The 21,831-nt window shown below is 50.6% G+C and overlaps 1 protein-coding gene across 1 annotated transcript in view; it reads right to left on the bottom strand.

The window, feature by feature from the left end:
• Positions 1-294: 294 nt before the first annotated feature.
• Positions 295-21,831, bottom strand: part of LOC311444518 (beta-2 adrenergic receptor-like) — a 31,373-nt gene continuing 9,836 nt past the window's right edge. Inside the window, exon 2 of the mRNA XM_084535731.1 lies at positions 295-3,486. Within this exon, the coding sequence (XP_084391857.1) occupies positions 3,452-3,486 (35 nt within the window). The 3' untranslated portion in view covers positions 295-3,451. The remainder of the gene's footprint in view (positions 3,487-21,831) is intronic.

Raw genomic sequence — 21,831 nt, 5'->3', positions numbered from 1 at the left:
TTGTGTCGCTCAGCTCCCTCCAGCCCTGTCCCACAGCCCCATCCCCAGCAGATGCTGCACCCCAGCTGCCTCAGCAAACTCCCTGGAATTTCCCTGCTCCTGTGCCCTTTGCATTTGCTTTCCTGGCTGCTCTGCCTGCATTTGACCCCTCCCCGGGTGACCCCTGGCACCTCCCCATGAGCTGTCCTGGTGTCCCCAGGAGCGCAGCAACTTCTGCTCCTCCCACCCTGGTGCTGTCCCTTCCTGCAGCACCGCTTGATGAATAGTGTAAAAAAGACGAGTGGGAAGAGGAGGGCTTTTCATTCTTTATTTGTAGGAACAATTTGTTCAGTGAGGAGAGAACAGAGCTCTTACGATCACAATAGTGCTCCGGCTGAGCACAGCACGCGAGGCTGCCCCAGCACGTGCTCCACGTGCGTTGGTGCTCAGCACCCTTCTGCTGAGCAGGATGTGGGGTGCCCTCGGTGCTGAGCTCATGGACCTGATTTCCAGGCAGCACAGCACAGACAGTGGCTATGGTGCCCAGGTGCTCCCTTCCCCATCGCTCAGCCTGCGTTTTGCAGAGATGGAGAGGTGGTTGTGCACTCTCCCTAGCAGGCATTTGCTCTCTGTGGGACATGAGCTGCTCACTGCTGACTTGGACACATCTCTGCATCTGCCCTGCTTCTGTACCACGCGTGCTGTGCAAGGAGGTGGAGAGCAGCTCCAAGCAGCTGGGGAGACTGGGCTCTGCTATGGGTCCTGGCTGCTCTGCTCCTGGGTGCAGATCCCTGACAAAAACCCCCAAACTCTGATTTAACAGCAAACAGGCTCGTTCTGTGCCAAACTATGGGAAGGACAGAGCAGCAGAAACCAGGGAGCCAGAGAGGTTCGTGGGGGAGGCAGGAGGAGTGCAGTTCAAGTGGCAGAGCTTGCCCAGGGCATAACGAGCAGCGGGTATTTGAAGGAATAACTGGGAATTAGATTATTCCCATCACTAGGAATAATGGAATGAAATTTTCAGGAGGAAATGCAGGTGCAATGCTAATAGCAGCTCATGACTTGGACTACGGAGCAGCCTCCCAAAGGACAGCACATTAACCCTGGTGTCAGTGCATTTAAAAATAGACTGAGCATACCACCAGTAAATGGAATACATGGAACAAGCCTGAAGGTTCATAGGCAGATGGATTTGTAATACATCTCTTCCATATCCAACTCTTACGACTCTGCAAGGAAGCAATCAGCAATAAGCAGGTCACTGCTTTGGGGCCGCTCTGGTGAATTATTGGAGAAAGTGCGTCCATCTCGTATTGCCCTCGAGCATGAGAGGATTTGTGAGAAAAAGACCTACAAAGATCCCATGCGTGTCTCTAACCTGAATGCTAATCCCAAGGGCAGTGTTTCCAGTACATAATACGTGACTGGAGCCAGCCAGGAATCTTCTGAGGAAACAGGTTTTTGGTTGAGAAATATTTCCATTTAGCAGCGACACAGGTTTGGACAAAGCCCCTCGCCCAGAGACACGGCTCCTCCAAGGCAGGGGACGTCTGCTTCGTTGCAGCTGGGAGGGCAGGATCTGCGCATGAAGCAGGAAAAAGTGATTTGTGCATAAGCACTGCACAAACTCAGCTGCACACAGTGCACGAGGCTGGAAGGGCTCCGCAGAGCTTATGCAGCACACATCTGTCCCACTGTCCTTCCCGTCCCTCTGTCCTTCCCAACAAGGGTTTGTCCAACCTGTTCTTAATTCTCCAAAGACCAAAATTTGTGCTGCCCAGGCAACACATTCCTGTTTTACTGGCAGCCTTTTCCTCCTGCCTCACACTCAGGTACTCCCACACTCCGTGTGCGTGCCCGGATCCGGCGTGATGGAGGCGTTTACACCTGCTGCACATCACCCCCAGAAGCCTGCTTGTCCCTGCATGTGCATGACCCACTGTGTGCCCTTGTCACCGGCCTGGTAACTCTGTGCTTCATGCAGACAGTACTGAAGGTAGGGCAGGCATCTGTCTGTCCGTCTGTCCACTCTCATCTCACAGACAGACGTACAGCACACGCTTCCTCTCTGCGTCCTCGCCCAGCATGGGAGGTGCTTGGGGAGGGTGCCCTGTTAGCAGCGTTGCATCAAGCAGCAAGGTAATAAATAAATAAATACGATTGCACACAAGGGAAGGGTTTTGCAGCTGGAAGCCCAACAGAGAAGGTCCCAGCACAGGTCAGTACCAGCTCGTTTTTTCCAGGCATCCAGGAGAGGCCTGCTGAGCAGAGACCTGCAGCCTCCCAGCTGGATGTGTCAGTCTGCTGCTGGGACGCCATCTACAATTAAGAAGTGCAAGATTCCCTGTGGTTTTGAACCATTTTTTTCCTAAAAATTCCTGCCTGAGCCTTTGTCACTCCCTATGTCTCTGTCTCTTTCTCCGCTGAATGAATTTTTAAAAATCCGCGATGCAGGAGCTGAGTGTGCAGCCTGCCAGCATGCTCGTTTCAACAGCTACAGCAGAGAGGTGGATCCTCTGTGTGGTTTTGGGGCTCTGGTATTAAACTTGGCTCCCAAGAGTGGCTCGTTGTGCTAGCATATGACTGCTTGTGAGTAGGATTGCCAGGCTTGAGCCTTTCTCCCAGCTGAAGTCCAGGCATTGCAGCTGCAGATCTGTCGGCATATGGAGCAAATGAAGGCCAGGCTGTGTTTGCACTGTGCAACGTCAGCCCCATCTGGCAACAGCAAACTGCACTGGGCAGGATTTGCCCTGTGCTAATCCCTCTGCTTGTTTGCGTGGGTCTGTGCCCCATATGCAGTACATTTAGGGCTAAAGAGAAAAAGAGGTAGACAGAGAAGATACCAGAAGGAGAAACAAGCACAGAATAAACCAAAGCAATCTTCCATGCTCCTTCTCTCTCAGTCTTGGTCAGATTCCTGTTTGTCTGGAGCCCCAGCCAACATGTGGACGGGGGCTGTGGGCACATCCTGCCACTCTTCTGACCTGGCCGTAAGGCAGGGACCTTGCTGTGGCTCTTCTGAACCAGCCACTGGAGACAGCCACGTGGTCCTGCTCCCCCATGCCCTTTTGAAAGTGCTTTCAAAGGATGCTGTGCCAGGAAAACCCTGAAGCACCTTTTGTACTGACTCGGACCTTCACCTCCATCAGTTCACAGGGCTCTTGTAGCTTCTTTCCAGAGCTGGTTTCTCTGCAGTGACTCCTGCAAAGTGCCTCTCTTAGTGCTGGTTCCCCATCTGCGTCCTCTGATGCTTGAAGTGCTGCTGGTAGAGCCTTTTCTGGTCCTCTGGTAATCCTTCATCAGCTTCTCCTTCAGGCAATGCGTGATGGGCTAGGGGTTGAGATGAAGACATTTGCCAAGGCGATCACTTCCCGCAGCATCCCCAGGCTCAGAGAAGCAAGGCTGTGCTCCCACTCGATCCCTTCAGAGCCCTCAGGAGCTCAGGGGTGATGAGGAAAAGAGGTCGGCCCATTCAGCTCTCAACCATTCCTGGACACCCAGGGATCTCTGTGTGAGAAAGAAAAGGAAAAAAATGCATCAGATTTGCATAGTAGGAGTTGGAATAGAGGAGGGATTCAGATGCTGAAGCCAGGGGAGAGGTTACACTTCCCTGGGACTCTGTTGCCTGCTGTACCCCGTGCCCACTGGCTCTACCTTAGCCTACAGACACCCATCCGATACATCCCCCGAGGGAGCCAGCAGGCATATGGGCACCAGGAGCAGCCTCTCTCCATGTCCCCTACCCACACACAGCACCACATACCCGTGCTGCTCCTCCTTGAGGCAGGTGAGCCTCAGCCCCATGGGCTGCAGCGCTGTTTCTACAGTGCCCTTGTAATCCTGGGCTGTGCGAGCCATTCTGCAAGGACAGCTGGGTGTGTTAGCACCCGGGCAATAGTTTTCCTGCAGTGCCTACCAAAAAGCACTTCTTTTCATGAAATAATTGGAATAAACAGATGCGGCTCTACGCATGCGCTCAGGTCTGCTGACCAGAAGATGAGAACATATTTCCTTCTGGTTTTAATATCTGTGAATCTACAAAAGGGAAGGAACAGGGCTTTCTCTTGATTGTGGAGATACCTGAATGACTGACATGTTAGATGGAAAAATGGGAAATTAATCTTGAGAGAGAGAAAGGAACAAGTACTAGATATGCCTGTGCTTTTGTTTATTTGAAAGCGACATTTTAATAAGTATGTGGCAAAGATTACAGTCGGGGGGGGGGGGGGGGGCGGCAGCATTTGTGAATAGAATAAATCTGAAGAAATGAAGAAAAAAAATCCTGTTCTTTGGGAAAACAAAACCTCTCTTTGAAGAATTCTGCGTACAAAAGATGAAGCTGCATTTCTTGCGCAAATGGAAGCTGAAGTTCCAATATGAGAGGGCTGATATGAAACAGTATCAGTTGCCGGCACCACTTTTAAAAAACATTTCACTCTCCATCTGCCCTGCAATTTGTCCATCCCTCCACCCTTCCTTCCTTCCTACCTTCCATTTCAGAGTAACCCTGGCTCCTGTGATGTCAAACCACTGATCTCTCCTGCAAAACCTGGGTTTTATTCTGTACACTGATTTAAGCAAATATGAGGAAGGACTGTGAGTTCTCCAGGGTGAGCAGAGAACTTTGCAGGGTGCTGTTGGAGCAGGTGGCAGAGCAGGAATGCAGAGAAAGGGGTTCCCAGCCGGAACAATAGCCCCATGGAAAAAGCCCAGCCATGGCCAAGCTCTGCACCTCAGAGCAGCTCCGGCCATGGCTGGGGTGTGCAGGTGGCACTGGGGGGGAGATGTGTGCATGGGGCTGGTTGGGGATGCACAACCAGAAATGTTGGGGTGGAGTACTTAAGAAAGTACAATTACACCCTGAGCATAAAATCAAGCATGCTGTGGAGAATTTTATATTGCCAAGAAGGCTTCTACTTTGCACAAAAGAAGGAAAAAAGAGTTTTTCACCTCTTATGTTTCTTACTCTAAAAAACCTCTGTGAGCTGCAATTACTTCTGCTGGTGCAGCTGGTGCAGTGAAGTGTGGGCTGGGGCTGGCAATGATTAAACACCAAGGTGAGGAAAACTGATTTGCTAAATCAGCTGGATTTAGATGATTTGTATATGTTAATTGTTACCATTTAGTTTTATATATGCGGCACTGCAGTCTATCAGAACCATCGCACGGAAATCTTACAAATCAGAAGCTCTTTAGAAAATCCCTGAGATTTCCCATGTGGAGTGATAACATCGCCACAACTCCAAGTGATTTCCGCAGGCAACAGCCCCATGGTCATGCAGTATGAGAGCAAGGGCTGACAGTTTAACTAGGGAAGAAAACTATACCCAAATATGAAGTAACAATGAGGAAATCGGTGACATTCCGCAACACGGTATGCAGAACATGCTGGAATTTCTCCAGAAGAAAACTGGAATTTCTGAATGATGCTTCTCTGCCCTTTTTAATCAGCTTGAAGCCAAAGGGCTCTTCTTCTACTATCCTATAGATGGAGCCTGTAAGCTTACAAGGACACTTGAACCATGCTGCAGCTCCAAGGGCAAAGCCACTGCTTTAGAGTTCATCCGGAAAGGAGGAGGGAATTTCAGGAAAGACACCCATGAGGCAAGGTTAAGTTTCCTGCATTCCTCTGCCGCTGTGATTTAATTGCCCCCGCTCTTCATGGGAAGAGCTCTGGGACTGGTGATGGTGCTACTGACTGCCCTCACAGGCCAGCCCCAAGGTCCTGACTTCACTCTTGCCAAGAATGCCAAAGAAGTCTGTGTTTTTTGATATCCGGATATTTTATGACATTATTATTATAATAGTGACTGTCTGGTATTCCGAATCCCAGCCGTGCAGATTAGCTTTGATAGGACACAGAAGTCCAATGTCCTCTCTTGCTCCCGCATTGGATGAGCTTCACTTTCAAGCCCAGATCCCTATGGCAACAATCAGTTTTGTTTCATGACTGGCAAAGTCCACAGCTTGCTGCTGGTGAACACATTGGCTAAATTATTTACTGCTGGTGAGAACAGAAAGGGTGGGAAGACCTGGGCCGTGCTCCCCTGGCTCTGGTTTCATCTCCACCTTGCAGCAGGGGGGGACACGGTGGGGGCAGTGGGCTCCAGGTGTCTCCGAGCAGCACCAGGCGATGGCTGGGCCTCCTTGGGGCCAGGAGCATGGAGAATAGTGTTTGTTCTCCTGCCTGCAGCCAGACTTGTGGATAGCAAGTGGAGAGGGAAGGACTGCAGTTCCTGGCAGGTTTCTGGGGTTCTCCTGGGCCTCTCACCTCTGGCAGCACAGGGGAGGCTCTTTGGGAAGAGCACTGAGGAAAGTGCAACCTCAGTTGAAGTAAAACAGGAAGAAAATGGAGGGCTTTCCACTTTCCAGCAAGAGTAGGAGCTACCTGGCACACTCACAGCCATGTCCTGCTCTGTGGCACCTCCAGGCTACCCGGTGGGTCAAGCAAGCCTCACATCGATGTGTTGCCATTGCAGCAGTCACACCATGCAGGGTTGCATTTCACCCCGTGCCACTCACAGCACACCCGTGCCATTACAGGTCACTTAAGAACAATTAAGGGACTGGCCACATGCCAACAGGAGATCGCAGGCCAGCGGGTGTAAATCTGTTTGTCTCCACTGGCTTTAATGGAGCAAGGCTGACAGACACCGAGGTAACCACTGAGCTCTCTGACTTCCCAGAGGAAAACCAGCAGAAATCCAGAGCCAAAGTCTCTTTCATACAGCAAGACGGTGTGGAAAACCCTGCAGTTTCAAGAGGAAATTTCCATTTCTTGTCTCCTGCTTAAATCTGCAGTCCGCCGGCTGAATCCACTGGAGATCAGAGGAGGGGCCAGCACCCCTTTTACAGCCAGGCTTTCACCTCTAGCCCTTTACAGACAAGGTGGGAAAATCCAGAGAAACAAGTGTATAAGGATTAACACCCTGACCACTGCCAGCACAGAATGCCTGCAACAACTGCGGGTGCCCTCTCAGAGGAGAAAAGTGCAGCCAGCTCTCCTACCCTCCCTCCTGGCCCTCAGCAGTTTGAGCTACTGCTAATGCAGCATGCCTGCAGTTTGCAGCCCCTGATCCTTCCTGACACCCACCTGGGAGCAGTCTGTCAAGACAAATGGACAGATTTACCCCTAGGTAACTCTCCTGGGGTAGTGACCAGCGATAGGAGAAATCACTTTGCATGGGAGTGTTGGCTTATTCTTTTTTTCACTCACCACCTGCTAGATGAAGCTCACCTAGCCCCAATCTGTAGTGAAGCTACCAGTAATTTTCATCAGCATAATGCCTGTGAAATCAGCGGAGTTGTTCTCCATCGTCACCACTGTATCCCACATGTCCCGCTGTTCAGTTACGTAGTGCTAGGACATGCTGAGCCCCGCTACTTTTGCTCTTGTTCTGGCGTAAATCAGCAGCAATGCTGTGAAGCCAAGACGGCCCAGTGTTCCTTTACACTGCTATTACAGTGCTGACGTCAGTGGAGTGACTTCAGATTTATGCTAGTGTCACTGAGGAAGGAATTAGACCTAGATGATTTACACCACTGTAACACTGATGCACAAGGGGAACTGGGTTTGCAGCACACAGACCTGTCCGAGCACTGACAGAAGACAGTGCTATCTACCCAAATAACGGCATAACCTGAACAATCCTTATTTATGGTCTCCAAATGTGTGCGCGAACACAGAAAAGAGGTTTAGAAGATGGCAATTAAAATAAACAGCAGATCACTTCTCCTAAACATATGCCTCGTAAAAGCAGAAAATCAGATGTTGTCCTGGAACGCTCGCTATTTGCTGCTCTGGGTAACGCAGAGCTCGCCTGACCTCTTCCAACATTTCCTCTGCCCTGAATTCCTCCGGGTTCACAAGTCAAAACATAATTTTCAAAACAGAAGTCGTCTGAAGAAGCCTTGTGGTCTCTGTTATTGACTGGTGCCTGTTGGGAAGCCTGGTTTCGTGCACAGGCCAGCCAAGATGAGAGGATGGACCACGTGCATCCCACAAAGCAACGGATGTGTGTAGAACAGGCCAGGTGAGTGCATCTTGCTAACTACGTAGCCAGCTCGGTATCAGTAATGTGCATGCCCTTATGTAGTACCAGTACAGTCCTAGAAGAGATGGAAGACTAATGATGAAACCACTTCCGTCCATTACTTGTAATACATGTCAGGCTTCAGAGCAATCATTCTGTAGAGTAAAACTCTGATGAGAAAATAAATACTACCTTTTAAATCAAAGGGAATTGACTATTACCTACACTGTTACAGTGGGACTTCAAAGTGCCCCTGAGGGACATTTTCCAAGGGCTCAAGGGAAGGATGAAGAGAGGAAAAATCCTTCACTGGCCCCAGGTTGTAGAGTTATCTCATGTGGTCTCTCCTGTTTCCTGGAGATCATGGAAAGCCCCAACACACTCACCTTTTTGGGGTCCAATGTGATGGATTACTCCCACAGGGGACGCTTTCAGCCCTTCTTGCTCAGCTTGCCCCAACTCCCAGTCCACACTGAGAACTCCTACAGAGTCAAAATCCAGATATCCCCAGGGCAGATACTGCACAGGTAGGCTCTCTGACAGCCTGGAGAACTCAAAAAGCCCATGTTTTTTCTTGCTGTGGAGCTCCCCACCTGAGCTAGTCATCCAGGCTGTCTTCACAGCCAGAGGAGAGAAATGGGCTCCTCTAGGACTCAGTCCTCAGCTCAGTGTCGCTATCTGAAAGGCAGCCAAACAACTTTTCCAAGCATCAGCTGGATTTAGGGTGAAGTGAGGGTACAGCAAAAGCCTTCGGGCATCCCAGGCAAACAAGATAGTCTGTCAACCTTACACTGCACAGCCTGTGCATCTGAACAGAGGTCTTCCAACTGAATAAAGTCTGGTGCAGACTGTCTACAGATTGTCCCCTCCTTCCTTTCATGCTTTTTCAATGTCTCACTGGAAACTTTTTCTATTTTATGTTTCAGCAGACTGTCACCTACCATTTGTCAACAATTCTTCCTATAATCTTTAAATAGCATACGTTAAAAGTGCAGGGTGTAAGAAGGATCCTAGGGTGCAACAACATGAAACAAACCATCAGCTGCTTCTTCACAGATCAAAGTAAAAGAGGAACTAGTTAATACATGATAAGAAGCTGAGGTGTAACATAGGTCAGAAGGAACCACAGAGCGCATCAGTCCCAGAGTTAGGCTACTTTATGACCAGACTTATTTGAACGGAAACAAAACAAAACAAAACAAAACAAAACAAAACAAAACAAAACAAAACTTTCCATTTGCTGTAACCCAAACCTGTGCTTCAGGGCCTGTCTGTACTTGCCTGTACAGGGTGACACATGGTGATACTACTTGTTTTCATTTTGTTGCAGGGCTCTGATAGAGGATCAGAGAATCATCCCTCCACAGAGCCCATCCATGACTCCAGATACAACTTGCAGCTTTGGGAATGTCTGGCAGTGCCTCTGAACATTTTATAATGAATCTGTCAGCTCAGGATTCATTATTACTCAGTAGTATTTTTCCTCTGTCACTCTCACCAGTTTGTGCTCATTTTGTACTCCTTCCCTGTGAGCTCTCCGAGGGAAGAGGCATCCAGCAGCCAGTGCAACCAAGACAAACCTTGACACAACTTCCCAGTTAGTGTCAGTCCTTAGCACATCTCCAGTGTGCTTGCTACTAGCCAAGCACTGACTCAACTTCACATTTCCACTTTTTGGTTGTTATCAAACTTCTCTGAGTCCTCGTTGTCCTTTATTACCAGTTGGAGAACACAGATCTCTCACCACAAGGATACACTCAGATCTGCCAGGGGCTCTGTGAAAATTACTGGTTCTTCAATTGATGCAGGTGACACCACTAAAACCCCTACCTGGATCCTCATTTACTTTAGTGAGAAACTTTAGAAAATGTCCTCATCAAATTCTACATTTGAAGGACTTCTTTTTCCTGGCAGTCAATCATCAGAGTAACTCTGGAAAGTAGCCAGAATGTGGAACAGCTGCAAAGCAACAAGATTTTAAAAGCTTTTAAAAGATTTCTCTCTCTTGTTTGCTTGCCCCGGATTTTCTGAGGGGGTTGTTTGCTTCCTTTTTGATTTTTGGGGAAGTCGGAAGGAGATTGTTTACTTTGCTTTTTTTTTTTTTTTTTTTTTTTTTTAATCATTTAATAGATTGAAGGTGGTTCCCAGCAGAATAGCAATTTTCTTTGAAACTATTAAGTCAAACTGCAAAATCTTGTAGTCCCCCAGCAGAAACTCTTGACTGTCAGAGAGCTGGGAGCCCTGTGCAAAGTTTTTTCTGGGGTTTTATGTGTGTGTTTTTTTTTGGCAAATAATGATTTTCCTCCCTGTGTTTTCCTGACAATACTGCAAAGTGCTGCTCTTGTGCATTCAGTCTGTGCAGCTGATAGACTTCACTTGAATGTTGCAATCGTGATGTTAACTGTATCATCAGGGCAAGAAGAAGGACTACAGGAAGAGAAGACACTTTCTGAAGCCTTAATGGGAGAGGTGGACTGTGAAACATGAGCTACTGCATACACACATGATGTAAGGCAAATGACTTTCTCCACTGTTGGAAACACTGGGACAGGGCTCCGTGGAAAAGCTGCAACGCAGCCAGTGGCAGCAGGCACTCAGCCCACACTGATCTGATAACGCTCACACCAGGCACCTCGCTGCTGGCTAGAGCTGCATGCATTCCCCCAGGGCTGCATGCATTCCTGCAGAGCTGGATGCATTCCCATAAAGCTGCACATTCCCATACAGCTGCATCCATTCCCTCAGAGCTGCACGCATCCCCATTCTGGCCACGTGTGAATACCACATATATGGGATCTCCCTATGCTCTCAAGGTGCAGAAACATGATTTCACAACCATGTAAAAAACACATCCTTTTGATGCTCCGCAAGCCTGCAATCATGACAGAGATAAATGTGCTGTTATAACCAAAGCCCTGAATGCCAGATAATGCAGGCAGTGCTTTTGTCTTGGGTTGTGGCAAGACACAAGCTTCCTCTCCTTGGTGTGATGCCAATATACACTTCTCCTTAAGCCAGGCTTACACCCAGTTTCCTCTGATCTTGTTTCAACTAATACAGACTTAAAAACAAATCAAACAAGTTACAATGAACAGAAAGTCCTTCTTCCCGTAGGAACAACAGACGACTCAAACATCATGCACACTCCTCCGTCTGCTCTGCGTTCAGTGCCCTGGTGAAGGAAGGTGCTGGGACGGGACCTCAGCTCCTCTCCTGCCCCAGTCGAAGGCACAGCAGTGAGCAGCCTGCTCTCACTGACCCTGCTTTGGGCAGGGGGCTTGGACCGGGTGACCTCCAGAGGTCCCTGCCAGCCCCAGCCATTCTGTGAAGCTGTGAAACACAGCAGGTAGCACTGCTGGGGGCATGTAGCATGAAAAAGGGTATACATGGAGACACTGACATCTCTTCTTTCCTGCCAGCCAGCTGTGAAGTCGCAAAGACCTAATGTTCCTCTGAAATGCCTAGATGCTGCCCTCTGGGCAGCACACTGAGCTTGCAGGGCTGTCAAACACATTAGGTACTATGCTGGCACCAAGGGGCACTCCAGTGGCAGTTTCCCTAAGGACTCTTGAGGCTTCCAGTGAATTGCAGCAGCAAGAACCCTTCACTTAAGTGCCATTCTGTTATTTAAGTAACAAGGTGGTCACAACCAGCTGAAATAGAACCTCCCGATGACTTTACAGCAGTGTTTTTTCCCACTAACTCAGAAGTTCTCCGTTTTCCTGCTATGCTGGGATTTGTTGCTAGGTAGGCTACATCCAGCCCCAGGACACAGAGGTGGACCACCATCAAGACAACCAAACCTAAGGGCTGTTAAGGCAGAGATTAAGCCCAGGTGCCTTCCCTGCCATGCTTGTAGATGCAAATTTATAAGTATGAATAACAAACAAGGGCCCTCTGGGTGAGAAAGGGCCTGGAATGGGAACAGAGGTGACAGAGGCACATCAGCAGGTGCTTGCCTGTGAGTGCCTGGCAGAGCTTTCACACTAGAACAAGTTCGAAGTATTAAGAAAAAAGCATTTGTGAGCAGCTGTCCCGTGGTCACTCAGAGCACAGAATCTCTCCTTCTGGAGGAATCTGACAGTCACAGCTAGATTGTTGTAACCTACATTCTGCCTCATTGAACCAAACATTTCCAGGATGGCTTTCAACCCTGGACAAGGGACCGGGACACTGGTGGAACTCAGGGCAGGTGACACTGGGCATTGCCATGTCCCCCTTCAGAAACACGGAGACTGAACATCCCCGCTAGTGCTTCACAGTGAGCTTTTGTGCTGCTGTTGCGGTTCCCTGGGCCTCCTCCTCGGTGAAGAGGCAGGAGGAGAGTGCGAGACAGGAGGACGTCCTCCCCTTCCTCTCACACACAGCTTTGCGGCCGTCCCTTTCGTGGGTGCCGTTCCCATGCGAGGCTCAGGTGGAATGGCCTCAGATGTGGGAAATGGTTTGCAACCTCAAAGCCAAGTCCTTTATCCTCAGGCAGCCTGTGAACCCTGTGCTCACCCCAGGGCTAGGCAGAGGCATGGGGAGGCTGGACGTGACACTTCCATCACTTGTTGCTGGGCCCTGCTGAGCCGCAGAGGTTTGTTTGGTGTGCCGGGAGCTTGTGGCCACTGGGATTTCCTCTCCTGCTGGGAGAAGCTGAGAAGGAGACAGCTGGCTTGTCTGCATCCAGCTCTGACACTCCTGCCCGCCCCATGCTGCTCTCCTCCTTCCTCAGCAAAGCCCAGCCTGAGACGTGCATGGAGCACTGACCCCGTGCGATGCCAGAAATGATCCGGAGCGGGGCCGGATGGAGGAAATGGCCCCCGGGGCCGTCCCCCAGAAGGAAGGAGCTGCTGCTGCCTGTGGCTGCCGGCGCCGTGCTGCGTGGCCGGCGGTGCTGCCGCGGCGTGGTCCCACCACTGGGAGCGAGGAGGAAGGCGTCTGCCTGCTTGCATCATCTCATAAGTATTTCCCTTGCTTTCAGAATGCTGCGTGTCACCTGCCTTTAGTCAGAAAGACGTGCTCTCTCCCACCCAGCAAGGAGGGGCTGGGACCTGACCAAGGGCACTCAGCGAGCCAGGGCTACTCGCGATAGAAGCCTGGTTGCCAAATCCCTGATCTTCAGCCAGCTCTCTGCACAGCTCTGGCATCTCCTGGTGCTCCCTGATCTAACACAAGCGCTAGTTTATGACTAACATGACTAATGAGGTAATGCGAAAGCTAGTTTAGACTCAGAGATGTAGCAAATGCCGTTTCACTTACAAATAAAATTCTTTATTCAAAGAAATCCCCTCCTTCTCCTTAGAAGATCACATTCTCCAAAGCTGGGCATTATCAACCTGTTAATTTCTTGGCGTTGGGATACGGCAGAGAGGACAAGCGACCAGGCAGGGGCTACCCATGAGAGGTGACTATGGGGGAAATCCAGTTCCCGGGGTTTAAATCAGTCAATCGCTTACACAAAAGTGAATTTGGTGAGAGTATCCAGGCACAGATCAAAAGCAGCAGTTCCTAGATATGATTTTAGTGATCTAATTTCAATCAGCCCCACTCAGGAAGGAAGGAGGGAGTCACCAGGTTCTGTTCCGTTCATGTTCTGCAGCCACGTGGCTGCACTGACCGCAGAGGGACGTGGCCGCCTTGCAAAGACAACTGGGGCATTTCAGGGGTTGCCCGGGGTTGTTCAAGGGCTCAGGTTTTTTGGTCAGGCTAAAGGTGTGGAAGGCAACTTACCCTAATGAATGGAAATCAAAATGGAAAGAGAAAGTGGTGAAACCTTAATGCTACAGCGGGGCAGGAGGTGCCCTCTGTTCTCAGGCGTGACTACAGGGCTCAGAAATGTCAGGGCTTCTTTTTCAGAGCTGTAAGAGTTGACATGGCAAGGTGTTGGTGCTGCCACTGTACGTAAGGGACGTGCTGCTGCCCCTTGGGACAGCCCCAGCAGCTGGAAAGCTCGGCGCTGCCACAGCTGGGGGGGTTCTGCAGGGAGCAGGCGGTGGCAACAGGGGAAAGCAAAGAAAGGGGAAGAAAGAAGAGTCATAAGGTTTTGAGGTTTTCTTAAGGCAGATACTGGAGGACTTACACGGTTTCCTAATGCTTGGGGAGAAGGCGTTTACGTAACTGTACATGATTCAGCACAAAGAAACCATCTGGAGACAGCAAGTCCTTCCCCTCTGTGTCAGTGGCGGCACTAAGGGAGCAAGTAGATAACACAACGGGAATGCAAACAGCGTCGCCATCCCCGTCACAGCTTTCCTGCACGGCCGCGCTGCGCAGCAACCCTCCTGCAGGACACACAGGGCTCCAGGGAGCGTGGAGGTGGCATTAACCCCCTGGGAGCTGGCATCCTCCCCGCACACATCCCCAGACTGCACGGAGCAGCACGGAGCAGCTCTCCCCCGAGCTGGGGCTCGCAGGGTGCTTCCTCTGCAGCAGTAGTTTCTCACTTCTGTTTCTTAAGACCTAAGCAAGCCTGGAGGCTCCTGAATAGCAATGGAAGCAGCCTGCTCTCATCCAGCCAAAGAGGCAGCAGGAGAGAAGGCTGGGCAGAGCAGAGCCTGCAGAGCCCAGGACTGCAGCCATACCTGAGGCTGTTGGGTCTCCTCGTGGTGCCGTCTCCCACACAGAGCACATGGGAAGCTTTATTTTGAAGATCAAATGACATGTTAGGTCTCTGGGAGATCCTCTCAGTAAACTATTCCTGAGAGGCTTCAGTATGGCATTAGTGTACCACATCTAATGGCACTATTCCCCTTCCCATGATATGTGACCTAATAAAAAAGAACCTATTTTTCACCTCATACAAGAGTAACCTAAGAGCAAACACGTGCATTTCATCCTGTGTGTGCTGAGGTCACAGGAACAACTTGCAATGGCAGTTTTCTGCAGTCATGGTTATATACTGGTGCTTGGAGGATATCACTCCCAGGAAGCCCAGTGGCTCCATCATCCCGTTAAATCAGGGAGGAACACATGAGAATTACCTAAGTGCGTGGGCAGGCCGAGAGATGGAGCGCTGCCTGTCCTTTATTCCTCTCTTGTGCAGTAACTTTTTCAAAAGTGGCTCTGGAGCTTAAGCCCCATTTTCAAAATTACCTTGGGAATCATTCACATTTACTCCCCACATGAGTAACTTCATGAGAAGAAGCCGAATTCCTTTTCCCTTATCCTGCTCATCCACATCAAAGGGTGGAGCACAGAGGCCTGTGCCAGGGCTGATAAACACTCCCAGGTTTTCCAGAGCTAAACCTGTGCAGAAAATGCCAGGCTTCACCACAGCAGAGCTCCCTCTGCACATTTCTTTCCTTCAAAGAAAAGCTGCAGCCGCCCAAGCAGGGGCTGGCGCTCCGAGGTGCTGGACACAACTGACGGTATCGCAGGCAGACAAAACACCACCCCGCAGCAAGCTGCTGTTTGCAGCACAAACAGCACAAAGGCGACTGCCAGGAATCCATGGGTGGAGCGGGCATCACACCTGGGCAAATACAGCCCCAGCAAGAAGGCCTTTTTTTCCCAGAGCCCGGCTTTGAGCTGGTGATTGCACCACATCAGCCCTTGGGGGCTTTTCTGCATTACTCTCTGGCAAGCAGCTTTGTGAGTGAGTGAGCAAATGGTTGGCATCTGCCACGGAGCTATAAGAAGACTTCCCTGTGAGGTGGAGCTTGGCTTGCAGATGATCTCATGGTTTCAGTCACGGTGACCTGCTGCACTTGATGGATGCACCCCTTCCTCCAGTGCCCCCGCTCCTGCCCTCCTGTCATTCCTGTCTACAGATGGGTTTCCAGCCAGTGAGGCTGCAGGCTCAAACCTGTGGCTTTCCATTGCAAATGGAAAAAAAAAAAAACCCTGAAGTTAACGAAAGGAGAGGAAGAGCCCAGCAACCCCCTTCCATAAACATGCAGAAATGGCAGGGGCAGAATGCGAAAGGGACACCAGGTTCTAATTTCAGCAGTTTATTTATTGCAATTTCCCTGCTCTTTAGGAAGGGCCAAATCTTACCTCATGGCATCATGACCCTGAAGCAAGTGCAGGCTGCGAAGCCCAGCTGTAACCCAAAACCCCATTTAAAGCATGGATGGTCCCAAGGCTTCTGCAGGATGACTGTCCTGCTATTTATTTACGAGGTATTCAGGCAGCTCAGCTACAGCCCTCTGATGGTCTGGTTTGGAAGGGATTTCAGGTTTATTGTATTTTCAATCAGTTGCACAGTTATGACTACGCTGACATCTGAAGCCCTCTGGCTTGCCTACTGGAGACTCACCAGCAGGTGAATATCAATAATCAGCTGTCTGATCCCTCCACATCTGAGCCTGAGATACAAGAGCTCACTGTGATGGTGAGAGGAAAGAGTGGTCTTCAGGACCACTGGAGTTTCCAGCTGTGTGCTAAAATGGCCAATATAGAACCAGTGGCATGCAAAGGAACAGTGTTTCCTGTGGCACGGGAATCCACCCAGAGGGAGTCCTCATGGAAATCATTCAACTTTTCATAAATTACTGGAAGTCGGACATTAACAACCTCCTTGTAAGGAGATACAAGGTGGAGCAGGTGAGATGCGTACATAGATTCAGCTTTATTCACCTCACCTCACAAACTAGTCCAGCCAGCCCTTTAATCGCTCAGCAGCTCATCCCCAACTTGTCTCTATTTTTAACAGTCCTGTGCTCGTGGGAGCTGCGGGTGGGGATGAGGACACCTGCGGTGACAGGCACCCCGCTGGCACAGGGCAGAGCCCCAGCATCCCTCTGCTGCCCTCCTCGAACAGCCAGAGGGACTGAAACACGGCGATGTGAGCAAGGGCATGAAGTTCAAGGGACACAGGAATAGGAAAACGTGTGCTTCTGGGGAATCTCAGACTTCTGTCTGAGGGAGAGGTGGGCACCCTGTTGTCCTGTGTAGGACAAACAGCATGAAGAGCTTATGGGTGACTTCTGAGCACAACATGCTCACACATGTCTACGTTACAGCAGAGGAATCCTCCAGAAATGCAGCAGATGAGCTAATAGGTCTAGTTTCTGTTAGTCATCTGCTTGTAACAAACAGTAATTGGAACTTCTGGCTAAAATCACCGGGGGTTTCCTCAGGCAAAGCCATAGCTTGGACCTGGCTTTGCTGATGCTATAATTAGCAGGAGTACAGAGAGGTACCCATTAGCATCCGCCGACTCCTTTGGCCCTATTTGCACTGATGGCTGTGATGCGCTGGCTTCTTGTATCACCCACGGAGGAACGTGGCATCCCTGGATGAATCATGCAAGAAGCAGCGGGGAAGGAAGAAAGCTCTCTGCAAACACAGCTTTTTTCTTAGGCAGCTGAAGGAAGGAAATGGGGGGAGAAAAATGTAGCCACTGTTTGGGGTTAATTAAAATGAAACGCTTTTGCAGGACGCTGATGTTGCTTTTAGATTAGGTGGAATCGCTCAAAACTCTCTGCAAAATCTAACAGTTAATGACTTTCTACTGCAACTCGGAAGTTTCCTTCTTGGTGCAAAGGGTTTATCTTATCCACTGGGGATCTCGCCCCGGTCTCTCAGCCTGCTTGTGGTGAGACGTAATGCTGTAACAGCTCTTGTCTCACAGACAACCTCGCAGCACTCTAGGTAAGCTCTGGCAAAGTCACAAACGGTTTAATCATTAAATGAAACCGGACCGGGCTGAGGTTGAGATTCCTGCCACGGCAGCCAAGAGATGACAATACCTGGCAGCTGTGAAGCATCTCTCCTCTCCAAACTCCCTGACACTGCTTGCAGAGGCACTGCCCTCCGTGGCTCCGCGCGCCCAGCAGGCTCCATCTCGCATCACGCGCGGCACCGCGATGTGCAGTGAGTCACGGCACCAGAGCGCAGCCCTCGGCGCTCTCAGCTTCTAATCTGGTGCCTGCATCGCAGATGTTTGTCACCACGGAACATGCTGATATTTTTGTGCTGTATTTCTTCCTGTAACTCAACAAGAACCTCACATAAAAGTCTTTGTGCTTTAGAGAGGGTTGAGGTCTAGAGGAATTACGAATATTTTGGCGCTACTGACTCGCTTCTGTTTCTGTAACACCACAACAGAATATCATGTAACAAAATGCTTTTCAGGGATGGCAAGGGACACTGAGGGCTGAGAGCATCTCAATGTTACTCCAAGAGCACCTTGCACATCAGGACATCTCCAGTCCAGACGCAGATAGGTTTACACACCTCATATGGCCAGGGTCATGCCCAGGTTCCAGTCCGGCTGGGCTCCCTGCATGAGGCCCGATGTCCCTTCAGGCGTGGGGCAGCTGCAGGACCCTCTGTACATCCTCCTGAGCTAACAGCAAAACCATCTCAGCAAGCCGGGGCTGACGCTAGCCACGCAGTATGCACCCATGTTACCACAAATAGTGTGGCTGGAGCAGTGCAAGGGAGCAGTGTGGGCACACCAGGAGAGATGAGCTATGGTGACCTGTCCATTCCCAGCTACAGCTGCCGGCTGGCACATCTTGTTTCACGGCAACACCCCCAGCCAACACATAAAATGCAACCAACGAGCAGCAAAACTTCGGGGAGCGATGCTGGTGCCAGAGCCCAAGCAGCATCCCTGCTCCCACCCCGCTGCCCATCCCCTTCCTGCGCCTCTCCTGCAGGGAAATCCCGGCTGTCCCCACCTGCACCTCGCAGCTGCATCTCCCGCTTATCACCAGGGCCATCACTGGGCCAGGCAGGAGATGGCTGTCCCCATTTGTCTCCGTACCTGGCAGGCACGCTGGCTGCAGAGGCTCGCAGGCTTGCAGAACAGCAGGTCCGCCTGCTCCACGCCCTCCCTAATCGCGCCTTGGCAGGCGGTGGAGCAGCTCCGAGGAGGAAGCAAGCTCACGTTAGAGGAAATTGCTGCTCCACACAAAGCTTCAGCAATGCGGGAAGGAACCTGGTTACTGAGAGGAAGTCAGGAATGCGTTGCTTTAAATACTCCTGCCTTGCGCCAAGGATTAGGAGGGGGCTTTCCAAAGGCACGGCCTTGTCCTTGTGTCTTCTAGAAGACACGAGAGGAGGAAAAAGATGCTTTAGGAAACAACTAGGTTGCAGAACTCAAGGGACCCAGCTCCAGAAGGAGAGGGGTGGAAAATAAAGGACACACAGATGGTTTATTAGGGCAGACAACTTATTTTTGGAAATGGATAACAGGTTGCCTTCATCTGCTGGCCATCACTGGTTTTCTCTGGGCATCTTTATCAACAGGTGGTATCAAAAGCATTTAAAAAATGCTTTTTTAAAGGCACCTTCTAATTCTTTCAGCACTCACAGACATCAGAAGTTAAAAACCCCAGCTAATGCCAGCCAGAGCACAAGCAGGTACTACACAAGCATTTGTCTACCCCCATTTTAAACCAAAACAGTGCTGTCCCCAGCTGAGGCTGTCCCCCCCCCAAAAAAAAATGCTTTCAGCAGGAACTCCTTCCTTGGCCGTTTGACCTGTGGTCCTAGGATTCAACCCACCCCTTCCACAGGGTCACTTTCTTAAAAAAAAAACTGCTGTGCAGGACACATTTTTCACATGACTCCAGCAGAAGTGTGCTGGAACACTCCTAGTTGCTGGGACACCCGTAGTTGTGAAACCTTTCTTCCCTCAGCCACCCTTCCTTTGGGCTGAGAGCTGCAGCAGGCTGCAGGAGATGGCTCTGTGCCCTAGCTGCATGGCTGTACCTGGGTCTGTCCCCTTTGCACTGTCTGAGCATGTGCTCAGATGCAAGAAAAGCCTCCCTGACACATCGGGAAAGTTAGGAGAGCATTTCACCAGCAGCAAAGAGCATTTTGACGTTCGGAGATTTTACTCTTGGGTTTACTCATTGCTAGCACAGCACAGGTAATGTATTCTGGCCCATCAGCCATGCAGGCTCCTACGTAAGCATCGTGTTGGCAAAACACGGCATCTATGCCAATATTTCCCCCTGCAGTGTGGACCAGCAGCTGCTGGCTCCTGGCTCCCACTGACAGGTCCGTGCGAGCTCCGGTGCTGTTCCCAGAAGACAGAGGCAGCGCAGGATGGAGGAGAGGAGGGGGTGAATGGTTTTCATCCCCTCTCAGCCAGGTTCCCCAGCATTTCTCTTCTACCCAGAAGCTGTCCCCTCTCCCTGCCTCCTGCCTTCCTCTTCCTTCCTCCTCCTGCCAGCTCCGGCTAGCACCAGCAGAAAAAAGATGAGAATGAAACACTAACGCAGGAGGGAAGAGGCACCAGTCAGGCTGCCTACAATGAAATGCAGATCCTGCTCTCGTGGCATTTTCCAGCCCTGTCTCTTCTCCTTCTGCAATCCCTTTCCAGCTTCTCTCTCCGTTTCCACAAGGGACTCAGCCTCTTGCTTTCCACCCCAAGTTTCCTGCTGGTGTTTGAGTCATTTTCTCCCCTAGGGCCCATTTCTCATCTCTGTTTGTTTCTTTGTCACCATTTTATGCTCTCTTTGGGCAATATTTCATTTTGCCTTTGTTCTTTGGTTGCCTCCATCTGTCTCTTCAGCCATTCTCCTAAATGTCCTTCTGTTTCCCTCCAGTTTTCTTCAGTAGTCTATATTGTATTTATGAATCTGTTGGGAGATGAAAGCTTCCTTACAGACACAGGCCCTCAGTAAGCTGCAGTTGTCCAAATCTATGCTAAAAGGTTGGCTTTTCCAAACAGATTTATCATTATTTTTCATCTCCGGAGACTTGCAGTGTAAAGGGAACCTTTAGGCAGAAAATGTCTCCAAAAATCACTCTGATTTCGATACAAGCCTTTGGCTTTGTATATCAAATCACACAGGAAAATCCCCAAAGCTTTGCCACCTGGCTTTAGCCCTCTGAAATCCAACAGTGGCTTGTCTCCGGCACAGGTTGAAAGGAGCCTGTCCAGCCTGAGACCAAACACGAGTAGATGCAATATCTGCACCCCTCTGGTCCCTGGGGTTCAGGGGGGGCACTGCAGACTGGATGGGGATGCACGTGAGCTTGTTGTGCCTCTCAGCAGCACTTTGTAGGAGCCCCACGCTTCACTGGGATGGCAGGAGGACCAGCCTGCACATCACCGGGATGGGGAGATGTGCATTCAGGGCTGTGTGGCTCTCCTGCAAGGGTTTCCATGCTATAAATAGGTCCTGCGAGGATCCCCTTTTAACAAGGGTCTTCCTCTGCAGCAGGAAGCCCGGAAGGGATCGGGAACTAACTGCACATCCAGGCTCTAAGTGGGCTGAACAAATCATACCATGCAGTTACAAGGAACTTCTCTCCGTGAGTCACAAAATATCTTTCAGGGGTTCTGCTCTCTCTTTTTCTTGCCGTGCTTCTCCTCCCTGCAGCTCTGCTTTGTCTCAGCTGCTGTGCTGAAGGGATATGAATTAACTCCAGCAGCTGTGGATTGTGCCCCAGCTCAGTGCCTTCCTCTCTGCCACATCTGCATCCGTGTGCATTTCAGCCTTGTCTCTGGATTTGTTTCTCAGCAGGACACAGCAGGACCTCCAGGTCTGGGTGGGACTTGCCCTCACTGCTCCCCCCTGTGAACTGCTCCCCGGGCAGGGAGGCTGTTAACGGCTCTGTTGTGCAAAAGCCTGGCTAGCTCACAAGTGACTCCACTTTCCAGAAGCAGTGAAGAAGAGGACAGCCTGTGCCTGCGAGAAGAAGACGAGGGGAGGGGAGAGCTGAGCCACAGCACGTCACAGAGAAACGCAGGTCCCTACCGGCGCTCGCTGCAACCCAAACCAGGCTGTGATGCAATGTAAGACACTGCTCTGACGTCTGTGCTAGAAAACCAGTCCTGCTGCGTCACACCGACCCCTCCAGCCCATCTGTGCCAGCATCTCCCTTCCCCTCCCACCTACCACAGCAAAGATCTCTACAGGCATGCCCT

Source organism: Aythya ferina (genome assembly GCF_964211825.1).
Source record: "Aythya ferina genome assembly, chromosome: 14".
NCBI lineage: Eukaryota > Metazoa > Chordata > Aves > Anseriformes > Anatidae > Aythya > Aythya ferina.
This window is presented reverse-complemented; position numbering and strand designations above follow the sequence as displayed.